Source organism: Tiliqua scincoides, chromosome 2 (assembly GCF_035046505.1).
Source record: "Tiliqua scincoides isolate rTilSci1 chromosome 2, rTilSci1.hap2, whole genome shotgun sequence".
NCBI lineage: Eukaryota > Metazoa > Chordata > Lepidosauria > Squamata > Scincidae > Tiliqua > Tiliqua scincoides.
In genome coordinates this window covers 12,401,275-12,427,084 of record NC_089822.1, presented here as the reverse complement: position 1 = coordinate 12,427,084, position 25,810 = coordinate 12,401,275, and the positions used below count along the sequence as shown (strand labels likewise).

The 25,810-nt window shown below is 45.3% G+C and overlaps 1 protein-coding gene across 1 annotated transcript; it reads left to right on the top strand.

Moving 5' to 3' along the window:
• The first annotated feature begins 1,566 nt into the window (after window positions 1-1,566).
• On the top strand, window positions 1,567-25,471 carry FECH (ferrochelatase). The gene is made up of 11 exons (XM_066614502.1): window positions 1,567-1,782; window positions 3,213-3,330; window positions 5,186-5,305; window positions 7,124-7,272; window positions 11,273-11,407; window positions 13,652-13,758; window positions 15,100-15,198; window positions 19,629-19,736; window positions 19,991-20,155; window positions 21,017-21,076; window positions 22,381-25,471. The coding sequence occupies exons 1-11, from the start codon at window positions 1,740-1,742 to the stop codon at window positions 22,513-22,515; spliced, it is 1,239 nt and encodes a 412-aa protein (XP_066470599.1). The 5' UTR covers window positions 1,567-1,739; the 3' UTR covers window positions 22,516-25,471.
• The last annotated feature ends 339 nt before the right edge of the window (window positions 25,472-25,810 follow it).

The window sequence follows — 25,810 nt, the reverse complement described above, 5'->3', positions numbered from 1 at the left end:
GCCTGTAACATTTCCTCAGATGCAGTCACATACTGTAATGGAAGATCAGAATATCATCAGGTGGATGATGTGGTGTTGACAGTGATCCCATGTTTTGACAGCTGGTTGGCAGCTCTGGGAAGGGCAGGGCTGGCTCCACAGCTGTAATCAATCAAGGCCAGTGGAGACTCTGATGGACACCTGAGCTTCATTTGCCCTTGATGGGACTTTGAATGGACATGGATTGAAGAGATGGCTCACCTGAGCCTAATTTGAACTTAACAAGGGGCTAACAAGGTAGCTCACAGGTGAGCTGCATTTTGGATTATGAGACATCCAAGGATAAAAGGCAGCTTCAGAAGGAGACAGAGCTAACCTGACCCAGAGGGAACCTGAACAGACAGAGCTACCTGACCCAGACCTATGGGAGAAGGGGACTGCCAGGACTTGGCTGGAGGACACAGAATAGAGGACTACCAGGACCCTGCTGGAGGAGACACTCTGCTGGAGAGGACACAGAGGAGGGACTCTGCTGCAGAAGACTGAACTGGGAAGACTGGACTGTGCTTTGGAGACTGGATTGGACTTGGAGGGGAAAGCCTCTGGACAAGAGGAATTGCTGGGAGTGTGTTTGTAGCAATAAATTCTTGTTAATTACTCAACTGATAAGGAGTTCTGTTCATTTCTTTGCACACCACAGCTGTTTTTCTTGAAAAAGGAGGGTGTTAATTAGCCAAAAAGTGGGCATTAGAAGGGAGTTGGAATATTTGGATGGGACAAATTGGTGTAGTTGGCAGGATAGGGAAAATCAAATAGGATACATACCATGGGAGTATCAAGTCTAATACAGTGTTTCTCAAAATGTGGGTGGTGAGCCAATTTCAGGTGGGTCCTCATCCATTTCAATATTTTATTTTTAATATATTAGACTTGATGCTGCCATGATATGTGACTGCATTTGAGGAAATGTTACAGACCTGTACTTTTAACAAGCTACTATGTATATTCTTTTAACAATGATAGTAAATGGTACTGACTCCTGGGTAAGTGTGGGTAGGATTGCAGCCTAGGATTGGTAAAATTTTCTTGCTTGATGATGTCACTTCTGGTCATGACATGACTTCTGGTGGGTCCTGACAGATTCTCATTCTAAAAAAAGTGGGTCCCAGTGCTAAATGTGTGAGAACCACTGGTCTAATATATGAAAATAAAAGATTGAAATGAATGGGGACCCAACTGAAATTGAGACCTAGTGGGTCTCAACCCACAGTTGGAGAAACACTGGGGCACTCTGTTCTTCATTGCGACTGGTCAACCTGCTCAGGAGCCACCAGTGGGTCCTGACCCAGAACCACTGACCTAGTAAGCCCCAACCCCCAGTTTGAGAAACTCTGTTAAGTAAGGGTGTCCCTTGTTTTAGACAGGCTGGGGCTGCACCTTGGAAAGATTGCTCTGTGCCAGCCCTGCAAAAACGCTGAGTCAGCCTCCTGCCAGCCCCTGAGTCACGGTTCCATCACGTGTCGCGCTACGCGTGGGAAGGAGGCGGTGCTGTCCTTGCACACAAGGGCTGCGCCGCTCTTCTGCCCGGGCTGCTCCGCCCCTTGCCACTACAAAGGGCGCACAGACGCGTGTCCTCTGAGATCTCAGGGAGATTAGGCAGGGAGGGGTTGCCCCACTGCAGCTCAGTGGGCGTGGGGGAGGGACCCACTCACTCACTCTGCTGGCTGCAGGGCAAGGGGGTGCATTTAGTCCACCCAAACATGGCTGCTGCCTTGAGAGCTGCACACCGAGGGTTGCGCCCATGTAAGTGAATCCCTTGCAATTGGGGTTTAGCAGGGTCGTTGCAATGCAATGCAAGGCATTTCCCCCCCTAACTCCAGCCCGGGGGGGATCAGCTAAGGGGCGGGGGAGGAATCTGGGCAGCTCGATTGTTCTTGCTGCTTAGGGGGTGTGGCAGCAACTGGGGGTGCTGCTCTGAGCAGGGTGGTCTCCTCCCCCCTTCATCCTAGTGTGCTGGGGGTTGGATTGCTATGGGGGAGTAATGGGGGGGCGCGGACACAGGGCGTGATACAAAAGGCGTTATGCAAAGCACTGTGTTACATAAGGACAGCTCAGCACAATTCTCCATTGTAACAAAGGACAAAGTAGAGGCTTCCAAGGACTGGGACCAGAGAGGGGGGCAAAGCACTAAGTTCTGCAGGGAACCTCATGTTCCAGGCGTACGCTGCTGTTTTGCTATGCTCCCCCCTCACCTGGATGGCTCCAGAGGGGAGGGTCCCCTTGCACACTGCAGTGAGGCTCCCTGCAAAACTTTGCACCCCCTCTAGCTATGCCACTGACTGTGGTGGAGGGGATTTTTTAGCATGACTCCCCCAAGTAGGAGTCTCTTTTGCATTGATCGAGGAAGTTAGGTGAGTGGTTACTCTAACAAAATGAATGCAGTAAGGGTTTGATTTCTGCAGGAGATTCTGAACAAGCGGATTGCTGGTTTGTACACAAAAGAAACAGAGGGGGATCCTCACTTTTGTAACTGATCTTGCTCCTCAGTGTGTCCATTTGCGTAATAAAGGGATTAGCATCAGAGTCAGGGCCTGGGGAGAAGTTGTATCTGGCATGCAGCATCAGGAAAAGGGGAAAGAGCTATAACCAACTCTACCAGGTGTTTCAGAAGCGCACAGCACATGGGCAGTGGCATAGCTAGAGGGGGTGCAAAGCACTAAGTTTTGCAGGGAGCCTCACTGCAGTGTGTAAGCTATATATATATATATATATATATATATATATATATATATATATATATATATATATATATATATATATAAAATATGTATGTATTGAACACGCACATCACATCCAACTTAGGGATGCCAACTTTTGCTTTGGAAAGTACTAACCTCTTTCAAGGGGTCAAAGCTGGATGAGCTCCTGTGCAGAACTTCCAGTGTTCAAAGGCTGTATGTCACCAGAAACCAGTTGCTGGAACACAGCAGCAGGACAGCACTGTTGCCTTAATATCCTGCTTGTGGACTTTCTAGTGGTATTTGGTTTGGTCACTTTGGGCAGCCGATGCTGGATTAAATGACCTTGCAGAACTTAATGTGTGATATAGGGGATCATAACATGGTAGTCTTTCTTGGGTTGTCTTGGTAGGAAACAAAGGCGAGTTGGAAGTGCTTTAAAATGAAATAATGAACCAGCTACTTCTTCTTCTTGTTTGTTGTTGCTCCATTCAGTTGCAAAAAGCAATAGCTACAGTCAGGTGAGAATCCAGTGGCAATGGAGATGGCAGTCAACTGTGACGGCGACTGCGCAGGCCAAAACAACGAAGCCTCAAATCCATCCTGAAAAGAGGTAGGGAACTTTTCAGTGGGTGCTGGTTTGGAAGTTGATGCAAATATGCATATGGGTAGAACAGGGGTCTCCAAATCCCGGCCTGGGGGCCAGATGCAGCCCACGGCAAGCTTCTATATCTGACCCGCAGCCAGCCTCTCATCCCCTGAAAGCTTCTGGCCCGCTCAACCGAACCAGAACTGTGCTCTGATTGCATCTGGAGGGTGTTCTGAGGGCCAGAGAGGTTGAATGAATGAGCCCACTCATTCATTTATTCAGTCTTCTAAGTTCCATCTCTAATTTATTTATTAAAACTTTGTATTTAAATTTTTTTCCAGCCCTTAACACCACACCAGATATTTGATGCTGCTCTCTAGCCAAGAAGTTTGGAGATCCCTAGGGTAGAACCCAAGAAAATAATAAGCTTTTAGTTGGAAACTTGTACACTGTGGCTCAAATCCTAACCCACTTTCCAGCACTGGCATAGCTGGAAATGGGTCTTGTGCTGCATTCTGCAGTTGGGTGTCACTCACGGAGGCCTCCTCAAAGTAAGGGAATGTTTGTTTCTTTACTTAGGAGCTGCATTGCACTTATGTGGATGTTGGAAAGTGGGTTAGGATTGTGCCTTGTATGTATTATTTCCTGGCTATTCCCTGCAGTTAACCCATTTCTGACCAGCCCACAGGTGTACACATTTGATCCCTGTTACGTATATGCAACATTAGGCAGAAGTGGCTTAAGGAGTAAAGCTAAGTGAAGAACAATTCTTTCAGTTGACCAGTGAGGCCTCTTGTCATTTAGTGGAAGGTTGAGTGAAATGTGCTTGTTTTAGCAATTGCAAGAAGCAGTGGTGTAGCTAGAGGGGGCACAAAGCACTAAGTTTTGTAGGCACCTGAATGTGCCTTGCAAGCAGCCCCTCCCCTTGGAGCCATCCGAGGGGGAGGGGCCACATGCACAGGGCATTTAGGCACCTGCAAAACTTAGTGCTTTGCATCCCCTCTAGCTACACCACTGGCAAGAAGAACACTTCAATGGAGGAATGGTTCCAGGTGTTTAAATGCTGATGGTGCTATATGTTACTAATCCTTGTGACACCTTTGTGTGACATGTCACTTGCCACAATGGGCTGTATGAGATAAACTTATCTCTTGGGTATCCTAATCTTTTGCATACATGTGAAGGATTTGAAAGGCAGAGATAAGTAGGCTATGGAGTGGCTGCTTGTTGCACCAGCTGCACAAAGATAAAACAAAATGTTGTAAAACTGTACTGGGGTTAGTAACAGTTTCAGTTACTAAGCACTAGTTACCTGCTGGTGCCAGAAATGATATTGGTAGGGCGTGAATGCCTATGTACATACATGTTCAATTTGTTGAACACCAGGTTCCCTTAAGAAGGTGATTGTGAGCATGGGCTAGTAAGTGAAGTACATGAGTAAAACATGTGAATTTGGCAGGTGTGGCTAAAATACTGCGCCATGCTGGCATTTCTGCAGTTTCCAGAGGATTACTAGCAGTCTGATCCTTTACTTGGGAATGTGCCTGGACCACAATTAAGAAGTCTGTCTGTAGAGTGTCATGAAATGGGCACTGGGTGAGGGAGGGAGAGAAGTTAGTGCAAGAAAAGAGCCCCTCTCTACGTGAGCTGATATAAAGTTTCAAAGAAAGGAGGAGGTGGCAAGAGGTGGCAATTGATGTTCCCCTCCCTCCCCTGATGTGGTTTGAAAATAGTAATTCTTACTACAGGTGAAGGGCTCTCAGTTAAGTAGGAAGTGAAGGGCTGTGTACAGAAAGAATGCAGGCGTTACATTTTTCAGATCAGGAATAATAGCTTGTTGATATATGAGAACTCGCATTTACCTTTCTATCTTCCACAGGAAACCTAAAACAGGGATCTTGATGTTAAACATGGGAGGTCCGGAGACCGTAGGAGATGTCCATGATTTCCTTCTTAGGCTCTTCCTTGATAGAGACCTAATGACGCTTCCAGTTCAAGAGTAAGGATCTCTTGGTGCAGATTCGTTGACTAGCAGAAGTTGCACTGAGTCCCTAGCGTTCCCTAGTCCCTAAGCATTAAGCAAGGCTTAAGAACTCTTGGGAAGGTGTGTTCCAGGCACAGTGTGCAGAAGGTTGCAGGTACATGTTGGCCCTCCTTATTGGTGAATTTGGGACCTGCTGATTTGACCTACTGTGGGTCCCGATCTGGATTTGCAGGGCCTCACCGAACCTCCTGGATGTAAACAGAAGTGCCTTCCAGTCACATTCAGAGGTACTTTGAGGGCCCCGCCCTGCAGATCTCGATATCCATGGGTTAAGTTTCATCAGGGGGTCCTGGAATGGATCCGCCCTGGATAGCGAGGGCCAAACTGTATAAGCCTTGGCATCTCCAATTAAGGATCCTCTGGCAGCAGAGTACTATATTCTGCTAGTAGTGGTAATTCCTGTTCCCCTGTGCCATCGGTTTTAAGAAACTGGTCTTTTCTCTCCTGCTTCCTGTCTTTGACCAAGGAATCACCAGAGATTGAACCAGGAAGCTCATTGTATACTTTCCCACAGAGCTGTGGCATTAACTGCTTTTCAGTGGGGAAACTCACAGCTCTGTTTACTGTAGAAATGAGTCTCCTCTATTTCATTAGAACTTGGTCCTGGTTGCATATGCAGCACAATGAGTGGGTTGTACCCCTTTCGACTACTGGTGACAAATACTGCTTTTGAATATGTTCGTTAAAAAAAATATATATGTACCCAAACTTTTCCTGCAACTAGCAAGTTAGTGCATGACAGTGAAAGATTCTACACTGTGCTTTAGTGGCTGTGGTGGTGTTCTGCTTGCTGTGAGAATCTTTAAAAAAATAAAAAATAGGGGAGCATTAAAAATATATGATTTCCCCTCTTTGCAGCGTGAGGTGGTGCAATCCCTTCTATTGTGGTATCCATACCCACCTTCCGTAGGCACTAAGGCTAGCTATGATTTCTTGGATCAGAAAAGCCTGGCTATAAATACCTTGTCTTGTCTTGACAGTCAGATGGAAGTGGGCTTTGCTGAAGCTAGATCACAATTCTCCTGGCTTAGGGTTCTGTTGTACTTCTGGCAGGGATACTTGTTTTAGTTTTTTTTTGTCTGCATTTAGTGGAACTGTAACATCCCTGCTCCTAAGAACATAAGAACATCCCTGCTCCTAGTTAGTTTCAGTATTTCTCAGGAGTTAGCTTAGTTTTATTCTCATTGGTAGTCCCTTGACAGTGCTTTACAGAATATAGGGTGAAACATTGGGTTAAAATCTAGACTTGATGCACGTGGCCTTGAAACCCAGAAAATGAACCTCACTAGGTCATACCCACCTCGTTCTGCTGCATGTTAAACCAGGCTTAGTTCCAAGTAAGTGTCCTTAAGGTTGCATCCATAGACATTTGTATACCTGTTTCTTCCTGTATAGCTCTAGGCTTATTATGAATTAGTTGGACTTTAAAAACCACACCTATTTATTCTTTGAGGCACCCTAATTCATGTGGTGGGGTGGGGGCTCCTGTTTGGGGACAGGAAGAGTGGTTGACTTTTCTGCTTTCACTGTTGCTTCTATTAGACCCATTCAAACATAGACACTTACCTGGCGGTGTTGTTGATGGACTTTCAGGTGATGAGCATGCAGTGTTAATGTGCCAGTACAGTGTCCACCAGATCTCAGGCATGCCAACGGGTGCAGATGTAGTAGTAGAGTGCCTGTTTTAAACCAGGGCGTTTTTAAGGTGACAAAGGAGAAGGTGGCAAAGGGATGTTGTGATTGCTAACTAATGGATGGGTTTGAATGTTTCAGTAAGCTGGCACCTTTTATTGCAAAGCGACGCACTCCAAAAATCCAGGCACAATACAGTCGGATTGGTGGAGGGTCACCTATTAAGAAATGGACTGCTGCGCAGGGAGAAGGCATGGTGAAGCTGCTGGACGAGATGTCTCCTCACTCTGGTATTTAAAGACCTTTATTATGCTTGCTTATTTATTGCTCTTATGTTCAAACGAAAGAATGATGGGGGAATTGAATTAGCCATGTTGCCTTGTTTCCCCAGTCATGTGTGTGAACCTGAATTTCCCAAATATTGGGGGAGGGGAGTGGAATCTGCTGAATTGCAACCAGATTGGGAATGTCAAGGGTGATTGGGTCACAGGGGATCCTAGGAATGGTCCAGTCCACCCTGCAACTCACTGACCTGGTCCAGCGCTGTTTTCCAGGCACTGGCAAGGTTGTCTGGGGCAATGTAGAAGAATTTGCTTCAGAAGGGCAAGGTCTGAGCACGGACACAGTGTCTAGCTACAAATGATTTCTTCGTGGTTGTTCACCTTCTTCCAGCAAAAGTGAGCATTTTGTTTCAACCCCTTAGTGGAAGGGCCCCAGCATAGCTATATTCAGCATTCCCGGGGAGAGAGAGAGAGCCAAAGAGAGCAGAGAGATGCTTAGTATGCAGCTCCTGTTGAAAGTGTGGGTGTGTCCTGGTCTTGGGGTTCCAGTTGGCTGGCTTACACAAGGACACACATCTGGTGATATTCCTGACCACTGCCTGGGTGAGTGCAGTGGGGTACCTTCTTTGTGTATGAGTCCTGCTAACTGCTGAGGAACCCACATTGCTATCTGAGCTGTTCTGCTTACAGACAGAATTACAGCAGTTGGGATGGAGACACCTGCAGAGTGCCAGAACCAGCCAGGTTGCTGTTACACAGACATGCTAGCAGTATAGCAGGGCATCCCATTCATCGCAGTTCTGCACTGATTTATTTAAAAAAAAAAAAAATTGTCTTTTAGTCTGTCAACTGCCTTTTTAAAGATGGGAACTCTTGTAAATTGTAGTCCACCCTCGGCTAGTTTCGTCACATAATAGCATAGCCCAGGAATACTTGTTCCAAAGGGAAACCGACATTTGAGTATGTTGTAGAAATACTTGACGTGAGTGTGCTGTGGAAGGCCAGAGTGACCCAGATCTATGTTACAGACCTCCTAAATCCAGAATGTTCCAATTTTTTGGAACATTTCCCCCCCCTTTACTGTTAAGCAGAGATCACCAGCCCCACCCAAAGCTTGTGACATTGCTCCCTTGCGTATAGGAGATAAGGACAGTCTAACGGTTTGCTTTGGAAACTTTCCTAAGACACAGGGTCTGAGTGCACACTCTTTAGTGCTGGTTTTCACTAGGGTAGACATGTGTGAGCTGATTCAAACATGCAGCAAAATATGTGGTATAGACCTTTCCATAAGCGCCTGTGCCCGAGGGAGCAGGCTCAGCTCTGTAATCTTTCCTCTGCGTGTTTAACCCATTTTTGCCCAGCCCACAGGTATACACATTTGGTCCTTGTTGAGTATATGCAACGTTGGGCAGAAATGGCTTAAGGAGGTTTTGAAATGGGGGAGCTTTCTTTGGGACAGTTTCAGAAAGAAGAGGAATGATTTGGTGCAGTCCTGGGAACACACGTTTGAGTTGGAGCTTGTACACAGATTTGTATTTTTAATTTCTTTTCATTTTGTCTTGTTTTGCCGAAAATGACATGTGACTCAATCTACAAAACTATTTTTTCTTAATGTATTTGGAAGCTATTTCTGTTAGCAGAACTTGATTGTGAATTAACTTAAAGCCATGCTTGTATTAATGCTGTTAGCAACCAGTTTTATTGGGCATATCCTTTGTGTCCAATGTAGGATTTGGGATCCACCGGCTCTGATAACCAGGCAGATGAGAGATCAGGAGGAGAACCAGTAAAGTGAGAACAACAGTTGCTGCTTCTCTTTCTGTGCCTCTCAGCAAGACTTAGGCTTGATCTGCCCATGCAGGAGAATGACACTGGGCCCAATCCTATCAAACTTTCCAGCACTGATGCAGTCATACCAGTGGGGGTGTGCTGCATCTTGCAGTGGTGGTGATCCAGTCACAGAGGTCTCTTCAAGGCAGGGAATGCTTGTTCCCTTGGGGCTGCATTGCGGCTGCATCGGTGATGGAAAGTTTGATAGGCTAGGGGCCCTTAGTAGAAATAGGGCTGTACCACTTCAGACTGGTGGAGGCTACTGATTCTGAATGTGATCAGAATGGAAAGTATGAAGCTGTTCTTCCCCAAGCACGAGACACTTCCTGCATGCCAAAAGGGACTTTTTGAATCCAATCCGAGGCTTTATGTTAAATGAAATCCATTCTCATGTATCCCTGCCAGTGACGCGGCATGCAGGCATGTAGGAATTGTTTAGGAATGGGTAAGCTCCATCTATAGGTGTTCTTGGCATCAAGAAGCAACTTATGCCGATGGGTGAGAACCTCAGGTCTGGAGGATAGTCTCAAACCACCTCTTTGCCTTTTCAGGCAAGTCAATAGCTTGTTTAGTAAAAATTACTCTGTTAAAGGGCCTGAGGATGTGGGAGCATTAAGTTAATGGTTTAGGGAGTGTTATCTGCTCTTGTCAGACCTCATCACTCCCTCTTATTTTACAATGTGGTTTCCCAAGTGAAAGCCGCCCTGTCTTTATCTATTTGTACACCCCTTGCATCTTAACTTGGACTCCTGTTCTATCACCGAGGCTTGCTCTGATACATCTACTGAGGCTGCATGCTAATGCTTGACTAGAGAAGTACCAGGCAGGCAGGGGAGAGGGGGCATGGCTGGGACACATTGGATGCTTGTGACTCTGGCATAGAGGAGACCTTTTGCTTCTTGAAGTCGTGTTTAGAATGGATACCTAAATGGTTCTTCCTTCCAGCTAATAAAATAAAATCGGGCTTTTGCAGTGGGAGCTCTCTGTTTTGTGGTGTTGTCTGCTTAAAGTGCTCACAAAGCTCTTGTAAAAATAAGTTGCATCAATTGATTTCAGTGGGAGAGTTCAGGGCCTGCTTAGCTGTGCTTAACTTGTGTCCAATGTAAGTAAAAACCATATCCTGCTATGTCAACCTCCTCCAAGCATGTGCTGACCATTCTCTACTTTTAGCTCCTCTAAGAGCAAACAGCCCCGCTCAGAAGGCTACTTATTGCTCTCCGTTAGTTTATGCTGTGATTATATTGCAACTGCAGGAATGGAGACCACTGTAGCATAGTGCTTACAGCAGGGGTTGACAACCTAAAGCCCATGGGGTGGTTACAGCCCACTACCCAAGGTATCTGGCGTCCGCGTTGCTCAACTTCTACCCAGTTTGCCATGCGGTGAATAGAGAATGGCATAGTTGCCTGCCCAGACCCCCAGAGTTCTTGTGCTGCTCTTTGCCTCCCAAGCTGAGCTCCATGCTGTTGCTTTGGGAGCTCAGCAACCCAGGAGTTCAGCAAAGACACCATCATCAAATGTCCAACCCCTTTGCTGAAAAAGTTGCTGACCCCTGGGTCAGGCTAAGGCTGGGGAGACCCAGATTCTCGTCCCTGCTGGGGCATGAAGCTTCTTTGGTGACCTTAGGCCAGTATCTCTCTCCCACCTCATCTACCTCACAGGGTGGTGGGAAGGAGAGAATCATGTAAACTGCCTTGAGTCCTTTGGAAGTTGGGCAGGATAAAAATGTAATAAATAGAGCTAGCACAGTCCAGCACTGCTTTATCACAAGCAGGGAGGTTGAGTTAAAATGATTACCTGTACAATGTAGTTTACATGTTTACAGCATACTGTAGTTTACACATGTTGTGTGTGTGTGTGTGTGTGTTCATCACTGGATGACTGCAACGGTAAGCTATCACTACACATGTACACTTCACTGCTACAGGCTGGATTGTCCTACTGCTTTATGATTAGTTCACCACCCCTTCCCCGCATGGCATTGTTCTGGTCTGCGGGTGGTATATGTGTGTGTAGTAGGGAGGGTGGCATTGGGCTGCTGGGAACTCCAATCGCATCCTTCAAGTAAAGTCTAGTTTGCCTGTAAATTCCACAAGTGCACAATAAGGTAAACCACAAATGAGAATTCTTCCATGCTTCACACTTGGATAGAAAGCTTCCATCTGTCTTCTGCTTCCAGCTCCTCATAAGTACTACATTGGTTTCCGCTATGTCCATCCTCTGACAGAAGAAGCTATTGAAGAGATGGAGAAAGATGGTATTGAAAGGGCTGTTGCTTTCACCCAGTATCCTCAGTACAGCTGCTCCACTACAGGTGAGCTTGTATCAAATAAGGTGATCAACTGCCAGCCTCACAAGTATGGTTGATTTAAGCTAGGAATCAGCAATAGGACCACATCCAAAGTCTCACGGCTGGGTTGTGTGATGTCATTGGAAAGAAGTGCCTGTGTCTGAGCATGTCTAGAGTGTTTCCCCCTCTCTGTTGAGTAACCATAGTCTTCCCCATGCATTTGAAGCCTTGAAGATCAGATTGTGGCTTGTAGCCTAGCTAAGACTCCAACATTTCTCCTGTTTAAACATTAAAATGGTTGAGAATGTAGGATGTCAACCGGTCTGTTGTGCCCATCTTCTGCCTGCACCATTGTGGTTTTGGGGCAAGCAGATGGTTCGTCGTGATGGGGTTGGTTTGTACATGGGCAGGAGCAACCTTAGCACAGAGTTCTCCTTCGCAGTTTTGGCCCCACTGCCAGTTGCTCAACTTGTTGCAATCCTGCCTCGTGCAAAAGTGACATGGGGCAGCATGAATGGATGTTGGGGAGGGGTGTAGCTCAGTGGCAGAGTACCTGCCTTGCATGCAGAAGGTCACGGGTTCAGTGCCCAGCAGCTGGAGATAAGGCTCGGGGAGATGACACCTGTCTGAATCTTGAAAGCTGATGCCGGCATGCGTTCACAATACTGAGTTAGGTGAACCAATGGCCTGACTCGTTAGAAGGCAGCTTCTTACATATGTTCAACTCACATTAACCACAACCCATATATACAGCTCAGAATAAGGCAATGTTTCTCAATCAGTGGTACTCATACCACAAGTGGTACTTGAAGTGGTGTCTGGTGGTACTCATGGGACTCCCAGAGCCCTGCTCCCTGGCAGCGAGACCAGCAATGCAACAGGCAGCAGCAGGAAGGACAGCTTGGTGGGCAGAACTCCAGCATGCACTTTTATAGTGCTCAATAAAGCTCTTCTGTCGGCCCTTAGCTTCTTACTGGTGTTTGTCGCGTTGCATCTGGCTTCCTGATCTGGAAGTAATGGGCAATTATGTTATCACCGGTTACTTCTGGTGGTACTTCCAATAGGTCGACCATGCAAAGTGGCACAGTAGGGTACAAATGTTGAGAAACACTGGTGTAAGGCAACTTCATGTAGTTTTATGGGTGCTTTAAGTCAGATGTGATGGAGGCGTTAGCTTGGAGGAAGGCGGAATTCCAGACTTGCTGGGAAGCAGCAGTGGGAATATGCTAGTGCCTTCATGCCCTGCTTGTGGACTTCCCAGAGGCTTTCGGTTGGCCACACTGGGTGGCAGGATTGTCTGGCTATTCGGACCTTTCATCTGATCACTCAGTCAGCTTGCTTGTATGCCAGCTTTCCATAGAATTGTGCCTACGGTGACTTGCCAAAAATTAAGTAGAGCAGTACGCGATTCAGTGATTTACTACGCAGGAGAAAAATAACATCGGTATCAGTATTTCAAACAGTGCATTGCCAATAAGCTTTCAAAATGATTCAGTGAATTTATTCTACGCTCACATTCTAAACTGCTAACAGGGCAAAGAGGCACTTTTTCAAGTGGTGCTTCTCTTGTATTTACCGGGGCAGAGTAGCTTTCCCTCTTTACCCCAGCACAGTGTCCTTGCTAGTCGCTGTTGCTGGTGTCTCTTCTACATCTTTTTAGTTTGTGAGTCCTTTGGGGATAGGGAGCCATTTAATTATTTGTGATTTTTGTCTGTAAACCACTTTGAACTTTTTCATTGACAAGTGGTATGTAAATATTCTTAACAATAATAATACATTAAGGGCGCAATCCTAACCCCTTATGTCAGTGTTTTCCAGCACTGACATAAGGGCAATGCAGCTCTGAGGTAAGGGAACAAACATACCCTTACTTTGAGGAGGCCTCTGTGAGTGACACCCAACTGCAGGATGCAGCACATGACATAAAGGGTTAGGATTGCGCCGTAAGTAAAGTAATAATAAAGTATAAAATTAGCATTTTGAGAATAGAACTAGTTAATCCCAGTAGCAAGAATGATTCTGGCAATAGTGACAAAAATGCAAGAGGTAGTAAAGCAGCAAAGTAGCCATCTTATGAGCACTTTTCTGGGAGTAAGCCCCATTGAGTTCAGCGGCACTTATTTCCGAGTAGGCATGCATTAACAGAGTCCCTTCCTTCATTGCCTCCTCCTAGTATCTTAGCCCCAGGGCAGCTTTTCAGCTGTTTTGGGTCTCTGATGGGTTTAAGAGCCAAACTGTCCTCTAACTTCCTTGTGTTTTGTATTTCAGGGAGCAGTTTAAATGCTATTTCTCGTTACTATAACAAAAAGGGGGAGAAACCAAAGATGAAGTGGAGCACCATTGATAGGTGGCCAACCCACCCCCTTCTCATTCAGGTATGGCGTTCTTGGGGACATCAGAACCTGGAAAGTGAGTCCTCTTCTAAACTGCAAGCAAGCCAGGTTTGCCATAGAGTCGAGTGTCTAGTCATGCATAGCTGCCTCCTGCCAAGGTAGCCCATTGATGCATCTGGCCCAAGATGGTCTGTGCTGACTGATGTCTGGTGGCATTCCAGAGGTGGAGATCTTTATTGGCACCTGCTCCCTGAGAGACTTTTAATTGAAGATTGAACCTGGGACCTTCTGCCTGCAGATCATGTGCTTTGCTGCTCTGTTGTGGCCCTTTCCATGGTGCTGGCTTACAACATTGGCTCATCTAGTTCAGTAGTTCTGGCTGGCAGCTCTCCAGGTCTCTTTCAGGGTCTTTCTTAACCCTGCTACCTGAGATTCTTGCAGCTGGAGATGCTGGAGATTCAACCAGGGGCCTTTGGTGCTTTAGATCCTTTGATTCCATGGCATCCCACCCCTTCCTTCAGGAAGCTTAGAGTTGGATGTAGGAGTAAATCTCCCATCCCTACTGTGAGTTGAGTTAGGATGAGGAATGTTGACTGAGAGGCATTATCCAGTGAGCTTTGTGACTGAGTGGGGAAATCCCTGAGGCTTCATATGCTATCCCATGCCGAGACTTAGGAGACTTGGCCAGCATTGTGTAAGAGAGGTGAAGAGATTATGCTCGCAGGTAGCTCTATCAGGTGAATTCCCTTAAAGCTGACACTGTTAAGTTGGCCTGGAGAGATCCATAAAAGGTTAAAGCTGACACTGTTAAGTTGGCCTGGAGAGATCCATAAAAGCAAGATACTTGTTGCTGTCAAGTATGTCAATATTTGAAGAGCCTGTTTGTGGTAAAGGCATGGCTGTATGTTAAAGTCAACACTGGGTGCCAAGGCAAACCCAAATTTGTGGTAGGAAAACATGGGTTTTCTGGCCTGTATTAAACCTGCTTGTTTATGCACAGTATGGAAGTCCCACCCCCCCAAATAACTGGAAATCCTGTTCAGGTCTCATTGCTGCATTTTCAGGGCACTGCGATCTCGCCAGGCATTGCTTGCATACATTCAAACTTACCTACTGTCATGAGGACTAGAAACCTGCTTTAAAAAGAGTAATGTGAAATTCTAAGACTGTTGAATTCTGCACCAAATATCAAGTTATATTCTTGAAACTGTGATTGTGGAATTGACAAATATACGTGGCTCTAAGGAGAAGACCCCTGTGCATCTTCCCTCCACCCCCCCCCCAATCCTGTGAAGATCTGTGGTATAATCAACCCTCAGTTCTAAAACTATTTGAAATTTGTTTTAATATATAATTCTTGCTTTCCTTGATTTTTCTTTTTAGTGTTTTGCAGACCACATACAGAAGGAGCTAGTCTTATTTCCACCAGATAAGAGGAAAGATGTGGTTATACTTTTCTCTGCTCACTCTCTCCCAATGTCTGTGAGTATCTGAATTTTTTCTTACAGAAGAATTTTTGTTTAGCTTGTCTGATGGGATGTAGCTCAGCTTAGATTCATTCACCAGTTTGGTACAAAACCCCACCTTCCTTGACAGTGTCTCCACCTCTGTTGATAGGAGGAGGGAGATATGATTGGCTGGCTAAGCAAAGCTCATGTTGAAGAATGTAAGGGATGCTGAGGACATGATTATGAATATTCAGTTCCCTTTATATGCTAATTCGCTATCTGTAACAGGCAGAATTACCACCTACCCCTTATTGTCTGTGATTCTTTTCTCATTAGCTGCTAATACTGTCTGGATTGGGTCAATTTTCTGCACAAATGGGCATTGTTATTGGCTCATGGAGAATCATTGGATACAATTGTGTCAGCTTCCAGGCTTGCCCCATCATCTTGGGCAGCATCTCAGGGACTCCCAACTGAACCTTTACAACCCTGGTGATAATGAGAGGTCTCTGGAAGGCTTCCTGAGGGCTGCTCCGGGGCAAGCCTAGGGAAGGAACCAAGAGACAGGTGGTGGAGGAGGAGAATGGTTGAAGCAATCCCCTCCCCACTGCTTAACACTGAGGCCTTGTTGTTGGACCAGCAACCTTCAATGAATTGAGGGATAGCCAGCACAGACAAATCATCACCGCAACCAGTGAGGGATGTCCAGCACAGAAGAGGAAGCATCAGATGTTGATGAATCCTTGCTATAACCCAGCCCCATAGACTTTAAGTTAATATTCAGGTTCAAAAAGTTCACAGGGTGTATGATGAAGAGGGTCCCCTGGAACCTAGCCCCATTTTTCCCATAGGCTCAGTGATTCAGTATCCGCTAATTTGGTATCCACTAGGCTTTCCAAGAACCCTAGCGAATAACGAGAACTGACTGTAGCTGCCAAAATGAGGGAGTCTTGGGCTTCAGGGTGTAAGGGGTGGTAAGTAGAGTCTCTTACTACAGTCCTGCCCCATGTGTCTTTCTAGGGACTCCTCATGGAAGTGACGCAGTACCTGCTACCTTTTCTTTCCAGCTCCCATTCCTCTGCTGGTGCTTTCTGTTACGACCAGGCAATATGCCTCAGGCAGCTTGTGCCATGTTAGTGCGGAGGCTGCCTTCAGCAGAAGCATGAGTTGGGTCCGGGAAAGAGTGGATTTCCGACAGGAGGTGCATGTAAAATTGCTTGGCTGTGATGGAGCATGCCTGATGTAGAGGCTCATATACCTGAGGAACAGGCTCTGATAGGCCTCTCCTCATAGGCTTCCCCCCTGCAACCTGCTTGCCATGTGGCTGTGCATGGACACTATAGCCTTAGAGCAGTGACTTTCAATGTCTTTCTTGTGGCCCACTGACCTCTATAGTCTTTGCCTCTTGTCACTTCTGGGAGACTCCGGGTTCTGCAACTTTGTTTTTAGGGCAACTGTCTGTAGTAATGAATAGGCTGTCCCTCTCGGCAGAGCCAGGCAGACAGTCAATTCATTACTACAGACAGTTGCTCGAAAAAACAGAGCTGCACAACCCAGAAGAATTCTTCAATGATTTTGAACTGCTATACTCCAGACTCTAGCCACGTCACACCATATGAAAATTCACTGTCTAAAGGATGAAAAAATTCTTTATAGGTTTTAAGGAAATAGCTTGTCAGCAAGCAGCCTAAATACAACTGGTGAGTTGATCTTATTGTAGGAAATTAACTTCAAAATGCTATGAAGTGCCTCTTCCTCTCCCAGTAAATTGGGATTTTGCTATTCTTGGACTTGTGGTGCCATCTAGTGGTTTTCAGTTGCAGTGGCAAAAGAAATTGCAGTACATGCAAGGACTGTGGTACAAAACATGTGCACGGGAGGAGGGGGCGAGGGGAGCCCGTGGCTTGCAGAGCCTTCTTCTGTATGTCTGAACTGGACCTTAAGTCTAGTTTATAATGCTTTAAAAAAGAAGAGTTGTATAGAAAGTCATTGAGTGAGGCTAGAAAGCTACAAAACATTTATACAAGAAATAAAAATTATATGAGAAATGAAATACACATTTTACCTAACACTTGAGTGACTGAATTTGTGTGGTGTTACCCAGTGGCGTCACTAGGATTCGCGTCGCCTGGTGCGGGAGGCCTGCGCGTCACCCCATGTAGTGGGTGGGGCAGTGACCCAGGTGGGTGTGGTGATGTACCATCGCCCTGCCCCCACTGGTTTTTTGGCCGTATCTTTTGTTAGAACACAGATATTTCAATGTGGTTTGTTTCATTGCATTCTGCATGAAATTACGCATTGATTGATATATAACATGATGGTATTATTCCTCCAAACTCTGATTTTAGTGATATTGAATACTTGTAGAGTCTCACACACACCCCTGTGTCAACTTACTAACACCTTATTGCAGCAGTTCTCAAACTTTTAGCAGTGGGACCCACTTTTTAGAATGACAATCTGTCCAGGACCCATTGGAAGTGATGTCATGGCCAGAAGTGACATCATCAAGCAAGTTAAAATAAATAGTTATAAATAATTAAATTAAGAGAAAAGAAATAATTAAATAAGGGGTGTCTAGTCCTATTCCACCAAGTGAATCTACTCTGAAGTAAGTCCTGTTGTGGTAAATGGGACTTACTCTCAGGAAAGTGTGGGTAGGATTGTAGCCTGTGAGCCCAATCCTATGCATGTCTACTCAAAAGTAAGTCCCATAGTGGTCAATGGGGCTTACTCTCAGGAAACTGTGAGTAGGATTGCAGCCTGTGAGCCCAATCCTAGGCATGTCTATTCAGAAGTAAGTCCCATAGTGGTCAATTGTAGTCTGCCTGCAATAACACCCCCCACCCAAAAAAAATCAGTGAGATTTCCAGCCCTCCCCAGTGCCCTGTTTAAAGTTCTTCTATTTCAGGCATATCAAGATAAAGACCCTCCTGGCTTTGCAAGTGCAAAATAGAAAACTTCCCCTTACCATTTGAAGCTTCTTTTTGTGTTCTTTTTGGTGGGGAGGCGGAGGCTGCCTTCTGGAGCATTTGTTGCACTCCAATTCTATCCGATCGGAACCCTTATGGTGGCCTCACATTGCCCTTTGCCTGGCCTGACTACCAGCCAAGGCACGCCTGCCTACTCACAAGTAAACATGACATGAGGCTGCTTCACTTTCTATAGAGCTCCGTAGACTCGCAGCTGGGAGGGGGGCCTTCTTTGTGTTTTGGGGGGCTGCATTCATTGGATTAGGACCATTCTGATGTCCTTGGAGCCTCTCAGCCTGCCTTGACTAAGGCAAGTCCGCCTACTTGCGAGTAAACACAGCCACGTGGCTTCATTTCGGGCTCAGACTTGCAGCTGGGAGGGGGGACCTTCTTGGGTGTTTTTTGGGGGCTATGTTCATTGGATTGGGACCATTCTGGTGTCGTTGGATTCCTCTTGGCCTGCCCTTTCCGATACACTAAGGCAAGTATGCCTACTCACGAGTAAACGTGCAATGCGGCTCACTTTCACTTTCCAGAGGGCTCCATGCATTTTTTCCTTCTGGTTTTTTGGCCATAACTTTTGAAGGAAAGGAGCAATTTTACTCTGGTGTTTTGCATTGCACTCTGCTGGAAATTCTGCATCCAACGGTGTATGGCATGACGCAGTAGCCCCTAATGCAGCAGTCTTAGCACGTCACCCCCCCCCGTCGCGTCACCCGGTGCGGCCCGCACCCCCCTAGCGACGCCAGTTGTGCTACTTGTAATTCACCTTCTAATGGGATTATTTTTTAATGGGATTATTTTTTAAACTTCTGAATTTTTACCTAAAAGTAGTTCTGGGAAACCAATTACTGATCTGTTTTGATAGTCATCATTTCTATCTATCATATAGTCCGGGCCAGACTCTCTAGTGCAGTGGTTCTCACACATTTAGCACCGGGACCCACTTTTTAGAATGAGAATCTGTCAGGACCCACTGGAAGTGATGTCATGACTGGAAGTGACATCATCAAGCAGGAACATTGTTAACAATCCTAGGCTGCAATCCTACCTGCACTTACCCAGAAGTAAGTCCTATTGACTATCATTGTTAAAAGAATATACATAGTAGCTTGGTAAAAGTACAGGTCTGTAATTTCCCCAAATGCAGTCACATACCATGTTTGCATCAAGTCTAATATATTAAAAATAAAATATTGAAATGAATAGGGACCCACCTGAAATTGGCTCGCAACCCACCTAGTGGGTCCCGACCCACAGTTTGAGAAACACTGCTGTCGTGGGTTTTTTGACATGGTTCTTTCTCTGCATCTGATGTGACTCCTTCACTATAAACAAACGGAGAATTCTCTGAGTTGCACGTGCTTTCACAGTTGGGGACAAATGGTCATGTGATGGAGTGAGAAACATTTGTGACATTTTGTGTTAATTCCGAACGAGTCTTTTTAAGTAGCAGAATTTGGACTGGCTGCTTATCCTTTCTGTGCTGCAGGTGGTTAACCGAGGTGATCCATACCCGCAAGAGGTGGGAGCGACTGTTCAGAGGGTTATGGAGAAACTCAACTATTCCAATCCATATCGGCTTGTGTGGCAGTCCAAGGTGTGTGAATGGAGGACACTTCCATACTTCCTCTTACAGTTCTGTGAACCTGAAATGTCTGATCACCATCACGTTCTTGCCCACGACTGTTAAGTCTTTGAGGAAATGTGTGCTAGGTTCCTCCATAACTTCTTCCCTTCCTAACCAACTTAATACGATCTTACTTTCATCCTTGAAATGCCCTGCATGTTTCTAACATGATATAAAGGGCCCCAGAAAAAGGCTGAAGGTTTTTCTCTCTCCTTTTGTCCCAGGTTGGCCCTATGCCCTGGCTGGGCCCTCAGACCGACGAGACGATCAAGGGACTTTGCCAGAGGGGAAAGAAGAATATTTTGCTGGTTCCAATTGCGTTCACTAGTGATCACATCGAAACACTCTATGAACTGGATATTGAATATGCCCAGGTCTTAGCCAATGAGGTAACACCTTTCATTGTTTCTCTCCAGAGTACTCTGAGCCTGGAATAGTGAAGATACTGGTTGAAGGCTAGAGTTCTAAGCATGTTTAATAGGAAGGAAGCGTCATTGGATTTCATGGTGTTTTCTTCCAAATAAATGTGTTTAGGCTCGGCTATAAATATATTTATAGTTTATACCCTACTGCAGCCATTTGCAACCTGTGCCATGAATGGTCTCCGGGTATTCTGTGGGAATTTGGGAGAGGGTCATTTATCAATAGGACCATTAGGAGATGTGAGCCCCCCATTGACCTCACAGTGTGCCTTGTCAATTGCCAAAAATCTGGTGGTGTGCCTTGACCGTTTTAGTGCCCTGCCAGTATGCCATGAGACGGAAAAGGTTGAAAATCACTACCTTACTGTTTAGTCAAGACTGGCTCCCGAAACAGCTTATAATTAAAATCCGTACAAAGTTCTGACATATCTAAGGGTATGTTGGGGTGGGGTGGAGGGGACTCTTTCTCTGCAGTATGACAGTTAGTGATACAGTACAGATTCTACGGTATCCCCTCCAGAGGGAGGCTAGCTGAAAAAGCTGCATGTAGACGGTAAAGATACCAAATGAATTGGGCCCAATTTGTACTCCCTGTTCTATTTGCTCATTTTGTACCCTGCTTTCCTCCCCAAGGGCGCCCAAAGTGGCTTGCAGAGCCATAAAATTATCACACTTAAAATGCTGTAGTTCATAAATGTAAACGGTGCTTTCCACGCTTTGTAACAGACTAATCCAAACTTGACCAGAGTGCACTCTTTGGGAAGCCTAACCAAAGCCAAGTTCTGTGGTGTCATATTTTAACCCTTTCTCCCCTCTTTCCTTTTCCAGTGTGGAGTTGAAAACATCAGGAGAGCAGAATCCATGAATGGAAATCCCTTATTTGCCAAGGTAAGGGAAGTGTTGGGTCCCTCATAAAACTGGTAATGATTGGCATTTTACGGAACAGAGGGGCTTTAACCCCAGCCTGTAGCTGTGGTTCCAGTTTGGCTCAAGTGCCTTCCTAGGCATGCCTTTTACACAAGAACAAATTTGCACTGGAGTCCATTAATTGCATGTGTGAAACTAATAGTTGTGTAAATAGAGATGCACAATCCAGATCAGGTCCATAGCTGTGGAGGGATAAAGCACTGATTGTGTGGTATGTGTGAGATGTTGACTGATTTTGTTCATGATTTGAAGGTCCATTTTATGACTGGAATGGCAGTGTGCAATTATCTTAATAAAGTCTTCTCTTTCTGAAACAGCTGGAAAATCATATGAATTTTGTAATTCTTCCTAATCCTAATTTTAGGTTTTAGAAATGGGCTACATCAGAATGCCAGGTGCAGGGGAGGGCACCAGGATGCAGGTCTTTTGTGTGCTCCCTGGAGCATTTGGTGGGCCACTGTGAGATACAGGCAGCTGGACTAGATGGACCTATGGCCTGATCCAGTGGGGCTGTTCTTATGTTCTTGTTTTGGACAATCAGTTGTCCACTGATGTCTGCTTTCTTACACAGGGGAAAAAATGTTTGATTTCAAATGTCATTTCTAAAGCACTACTTGGGGACCCCCGTAACCATGGATCCCATAACTGTGGATTCACAGATTCATGGATTGGGTCTGTGGGGCCCCTGTGCGCACCTCTCCAGGAGAGTTTACTGATCTAAGGGGTCCATGTGCTGGATGCATGTATGGGTGCTGTGCTGCAGACTGGTGGCATTTTCAGATGCACAACAATCATGCCATATGTCAGGGGCTCCTAAATCCATGGAACTTCTCTATTCAGGGCTTTGAGCTTCACTGTTGTGCAGCTGGAACAAGGGGAACAATGGTTGACATGCCAAGCCTTGTGAGAGGCTACAGGACAGCAGGACACAAGACAAGAGACAAGTGAAGGGAAGCAGGAGGCTTAAGAGTAGGAGAGACACACGGAACAGATGGACAAGAAGCAGGAGGGAATTTCTTTTAGGAAGGAGGAGCAAAAGTTGGGAAAGGGGAGAGCAGATGTACTATGTGTCTTTATATGGTGCCTGGCACATTGGGGAAAAAATTACTGGTCCACCACATCAGATAGCTTGAGAACACCTGCTATACAAACTGCTGATGGGGTTGCTTGGCCACTTTTACTCTTGTTCACTTGTCAGTTATGCCTAACTCTCTCTCTCTCTCTCTCTCTCTCTCTCTCTCTCTCCCTTTTGAAAATATTCCCAGGCATTGGCAGACTTGGTCTACTCACATCTTCAGTCAAATGAAGTGTGCTCCAAACAGTTAACCCTCAGTTGTCCGCTGTGTGTGAATCCCACGTGCCGAGAGACAAAGTCTTTCTTTGCCAGTCAGGAGCTGTGACTTGCAGTTATTGGAAGGAGATACTCAGGTCATCTGACGGAGGAGCTGTTTGGATTCTGCAGCGTGTGCCATTGCGGCATTTTTTTTTTTTAAAGAAGCCCTTCTTGAGGACTGCTTCACGTATTACCTTTTTTGGGTTTCATGTATGAAGTGGCTCTTGGCCCTAAGTGGGGCTTGCACTGCAACTAAATAGGGAAGAATTTGAAACCTATTTCCTTTTCTGTTGAGGGATCTTTCATTGGAAGGGAAGCAACAGTCTTACAGGCTTCATCCTTTGTGTGGCTAAGAATATTTGTCTCCCTCTGAAACTGATTTGGGGGGGGGGGGCTCTTAGCACCTCACAGTATCAAGCCAGTTCCAAGTGCTGAAAAATAAAGCATCTGAAGATACAGACCGATCTTTATGCCAGAGTAGTTCCTATGGACTTTAGTAATGAACCTTAGGAATTAATGGCTAGTGGATGTCAGTTTGTAGGGGTCAGTCCTCCTCCTGAGTAGTTCAATAAAATCCAAAGGACAACTCCAAAGATTTTGATTTGGGGGTTGCAGCATGAATGTCTTTTTGGAGCGTTCTTAATATGCACTTGATTTTTAAAAAATACTCATATCAAGCCTTCCAGGTCACTTATACGACTATCTTTTTGTGGTCCTTTTTTTTACACTGTTGGAGCTTTGAAGCGAACACACTGAACATCTTTCAGCTGATCTGTTTTTCGTATAGGTTTTGATGATCAAGTGACATCTGATGATTTTTTTAAAAACAAAAAGCAGCATGTACGTTTTTTTAAAAAATGGAGATTTTATTTTGTAAGGGTTTTGTTTCCCTGTGCAGAATAAATTCTGCACTAGTCCAGTAGGACTCTGCTCTTTGGGTCATAGAGTCAATTAAGGCTGCAATCCTATCCACACTTACCTGGGAGTAAGCCCCATTGATTATAATGGGGCTTATGAGTAGACATGAATAGGATTGGGCTCTAAATTATGTTTATGTCATTACTTTGGAAATTTCAGTGTTGTATGAAGGACAGCATTTGCTTTTGGAAAGCGTTTCCTGAGAAGAAAGGACCGTGTCTTCTGGGTTGAGGGCAAAGCTGTTTAAAAGTACTATACATGGATTCATAATGTGTGTACTTAGTTGGTCATTTTGCGGAGTGTTAATGTGTCACCACAGTTTCTGTAGGAGTTTCTCTGTAGGTACATGGAAGTACTTCATCTGTGCAACATGCAGCACCTGATCCTGTGAGCAGAAGTTCATTCTAGGTCACAAGGCCTTATGTGAGGAAATTGTATATGGGGGACTCATTCATATGAAATTCATGCTTCAGGTGAATGTATGGGTGACTGTACATGTAAAGGTGTAGAGCATGTGTGCAAATTTCTGGCATTTTGGTTGGGGATGCTGTGCTTTGTCCAGTTAGCATGGAGAATCTTCTTCTGGTATTGGAAAATGTGCATTATTCAGATGTTTTGTACAGTGCTGACTATAGGCATGTTCTCTATGTAAGTTTTGTGCATTGCCTGAGAAATATGCATTGTCTCCAGATGAAGGCATGCATGCACTTAAACAATGGATGGGAACACTATTCACTTTAGCATTACCCACTTGTTCATATTTTCCATCATCACTTGGAGACTCTCCATGTTGTCTGGACTTTGTTTGTCAACCCCTATTGATACTGTTTGTTTGTGAACATTCACCACATTTTCATGTAATTTCAGTCATCTGTTTTTATACACTTCATACATTTTATCCACTAAAGTTGCGCTAACCGTATCCTGTTATCATAACTCATCTGAATGGGTGCACCATCCTTACAAGGTAGGTGATGCCTGTAAACGGAACCAGTCCAATAAATTCAGGCCCAACTTATGAGAGAGTCTAGTTTTATCTATTTTTCATTTCTGTGATTCCAGGTCACAAGGATTCTCCGTGGGCAAAGTGTCTGGCTCTGAATGTTGACATTTATTTGTACTTCTTAAGGTTTTAGGAGGGTTCAGTGGGAAATGTCAGAAATACTTGTGTTTTGAGAACTTGCTAAGTTGCCTGTACCAGTAAATAGTTGAAAGGAGGATGCTATTTGAGTATGTACTTAAGGCACTCTTTTGGAGGCTATCAGATTTATTGATAAATGTCACCATCTGAATTTCTGTTAGGGTGTCCTAACAGGACAGAATTTCTGTTATGGTGTCCTAAAACTTTAAGAATTTCTGGCAAATGTCAGCATTCACCAAGTGTCTGATACTTCATCGGAACACACTTTGTCCAAAACTAGCTCCAGTATCAGTTCTAATGCAGACTGTTGTCAAACATGACTGTGGCCAATGGTTTCACTAGGGGGTTCAGAGGGCACCAGGTGACACCAAAAGCTCCATAGCCCAGGTCTACTTGTCCACCCTGTCAGATTTTTCCTCTGTGAGCCTATGTATACTTGTGTCCAGAACCCAGGCCTGCTAAGCTTCCTGAGGCAAAGCCCAGGTCTACCTGTGTGTTAGAACTGGCCTCCCAGTTGACCCTACCTCTGTCTTTCACCCTCCATAAGACCTGGTCCACCCAAGAGAGGGTGGATGATCACTAGGTGGGCAAATTGGGTGCCACTGACTGTGGCCGCTTCCATGTAGCATTGATGCTTCTGTCTAAGAAGCCACTATATAACCAGCTTTCTCTTCACCGAGGGTTTTCTTTTCTGAGCAAGTCAAAATGTGAAGCTGTTCTTCAGAGCTGCTTTTATAGATCTGCTTAGAGCTTTCCAGCTGTCAAGACACTGTGGTTTTTGTGGGATTTCTATGGATGCAAATTGATCTGAATTTAATTCATATTGTCAATTAAACCCCAGATGATCTATAAGAACATTTTTTAATTCGTGGTAAACATATGAGACAGTTGGCGGCAAGCTTGTAGCTCTTGTCATTGGCAGGTAGAAGGTTATAAATTTCCTTAACTTGGAAAAAATAAAACATTGAGCTGTGTTTGTGTGTTTTTAATAGGGCAGGAGGGGGTAGAAAGGGCTATATTTTATAGCGCAGAACTAGAAAACTGATCCTACTCTTGTATCACTTGGGCAGTGACTAGTTTTATTTTCAAAGGATAGCAGTATTCAGACATTATGACGGTGTGGACAGCATCCAGGTGATGACTGAGAGCAAGCTAGCAAGCCCTGCTCCTGCACTGGTGTGATCACAAGGCCTCCCTCCCCCCCAACATCGAGCATTTGTCTGCAGTGACACATGTCCTCCATGAGGTGAATCCTGCTCATGATTAGGAACTCTGGAGGGGCCTAATCCAGCTTGACTCATTT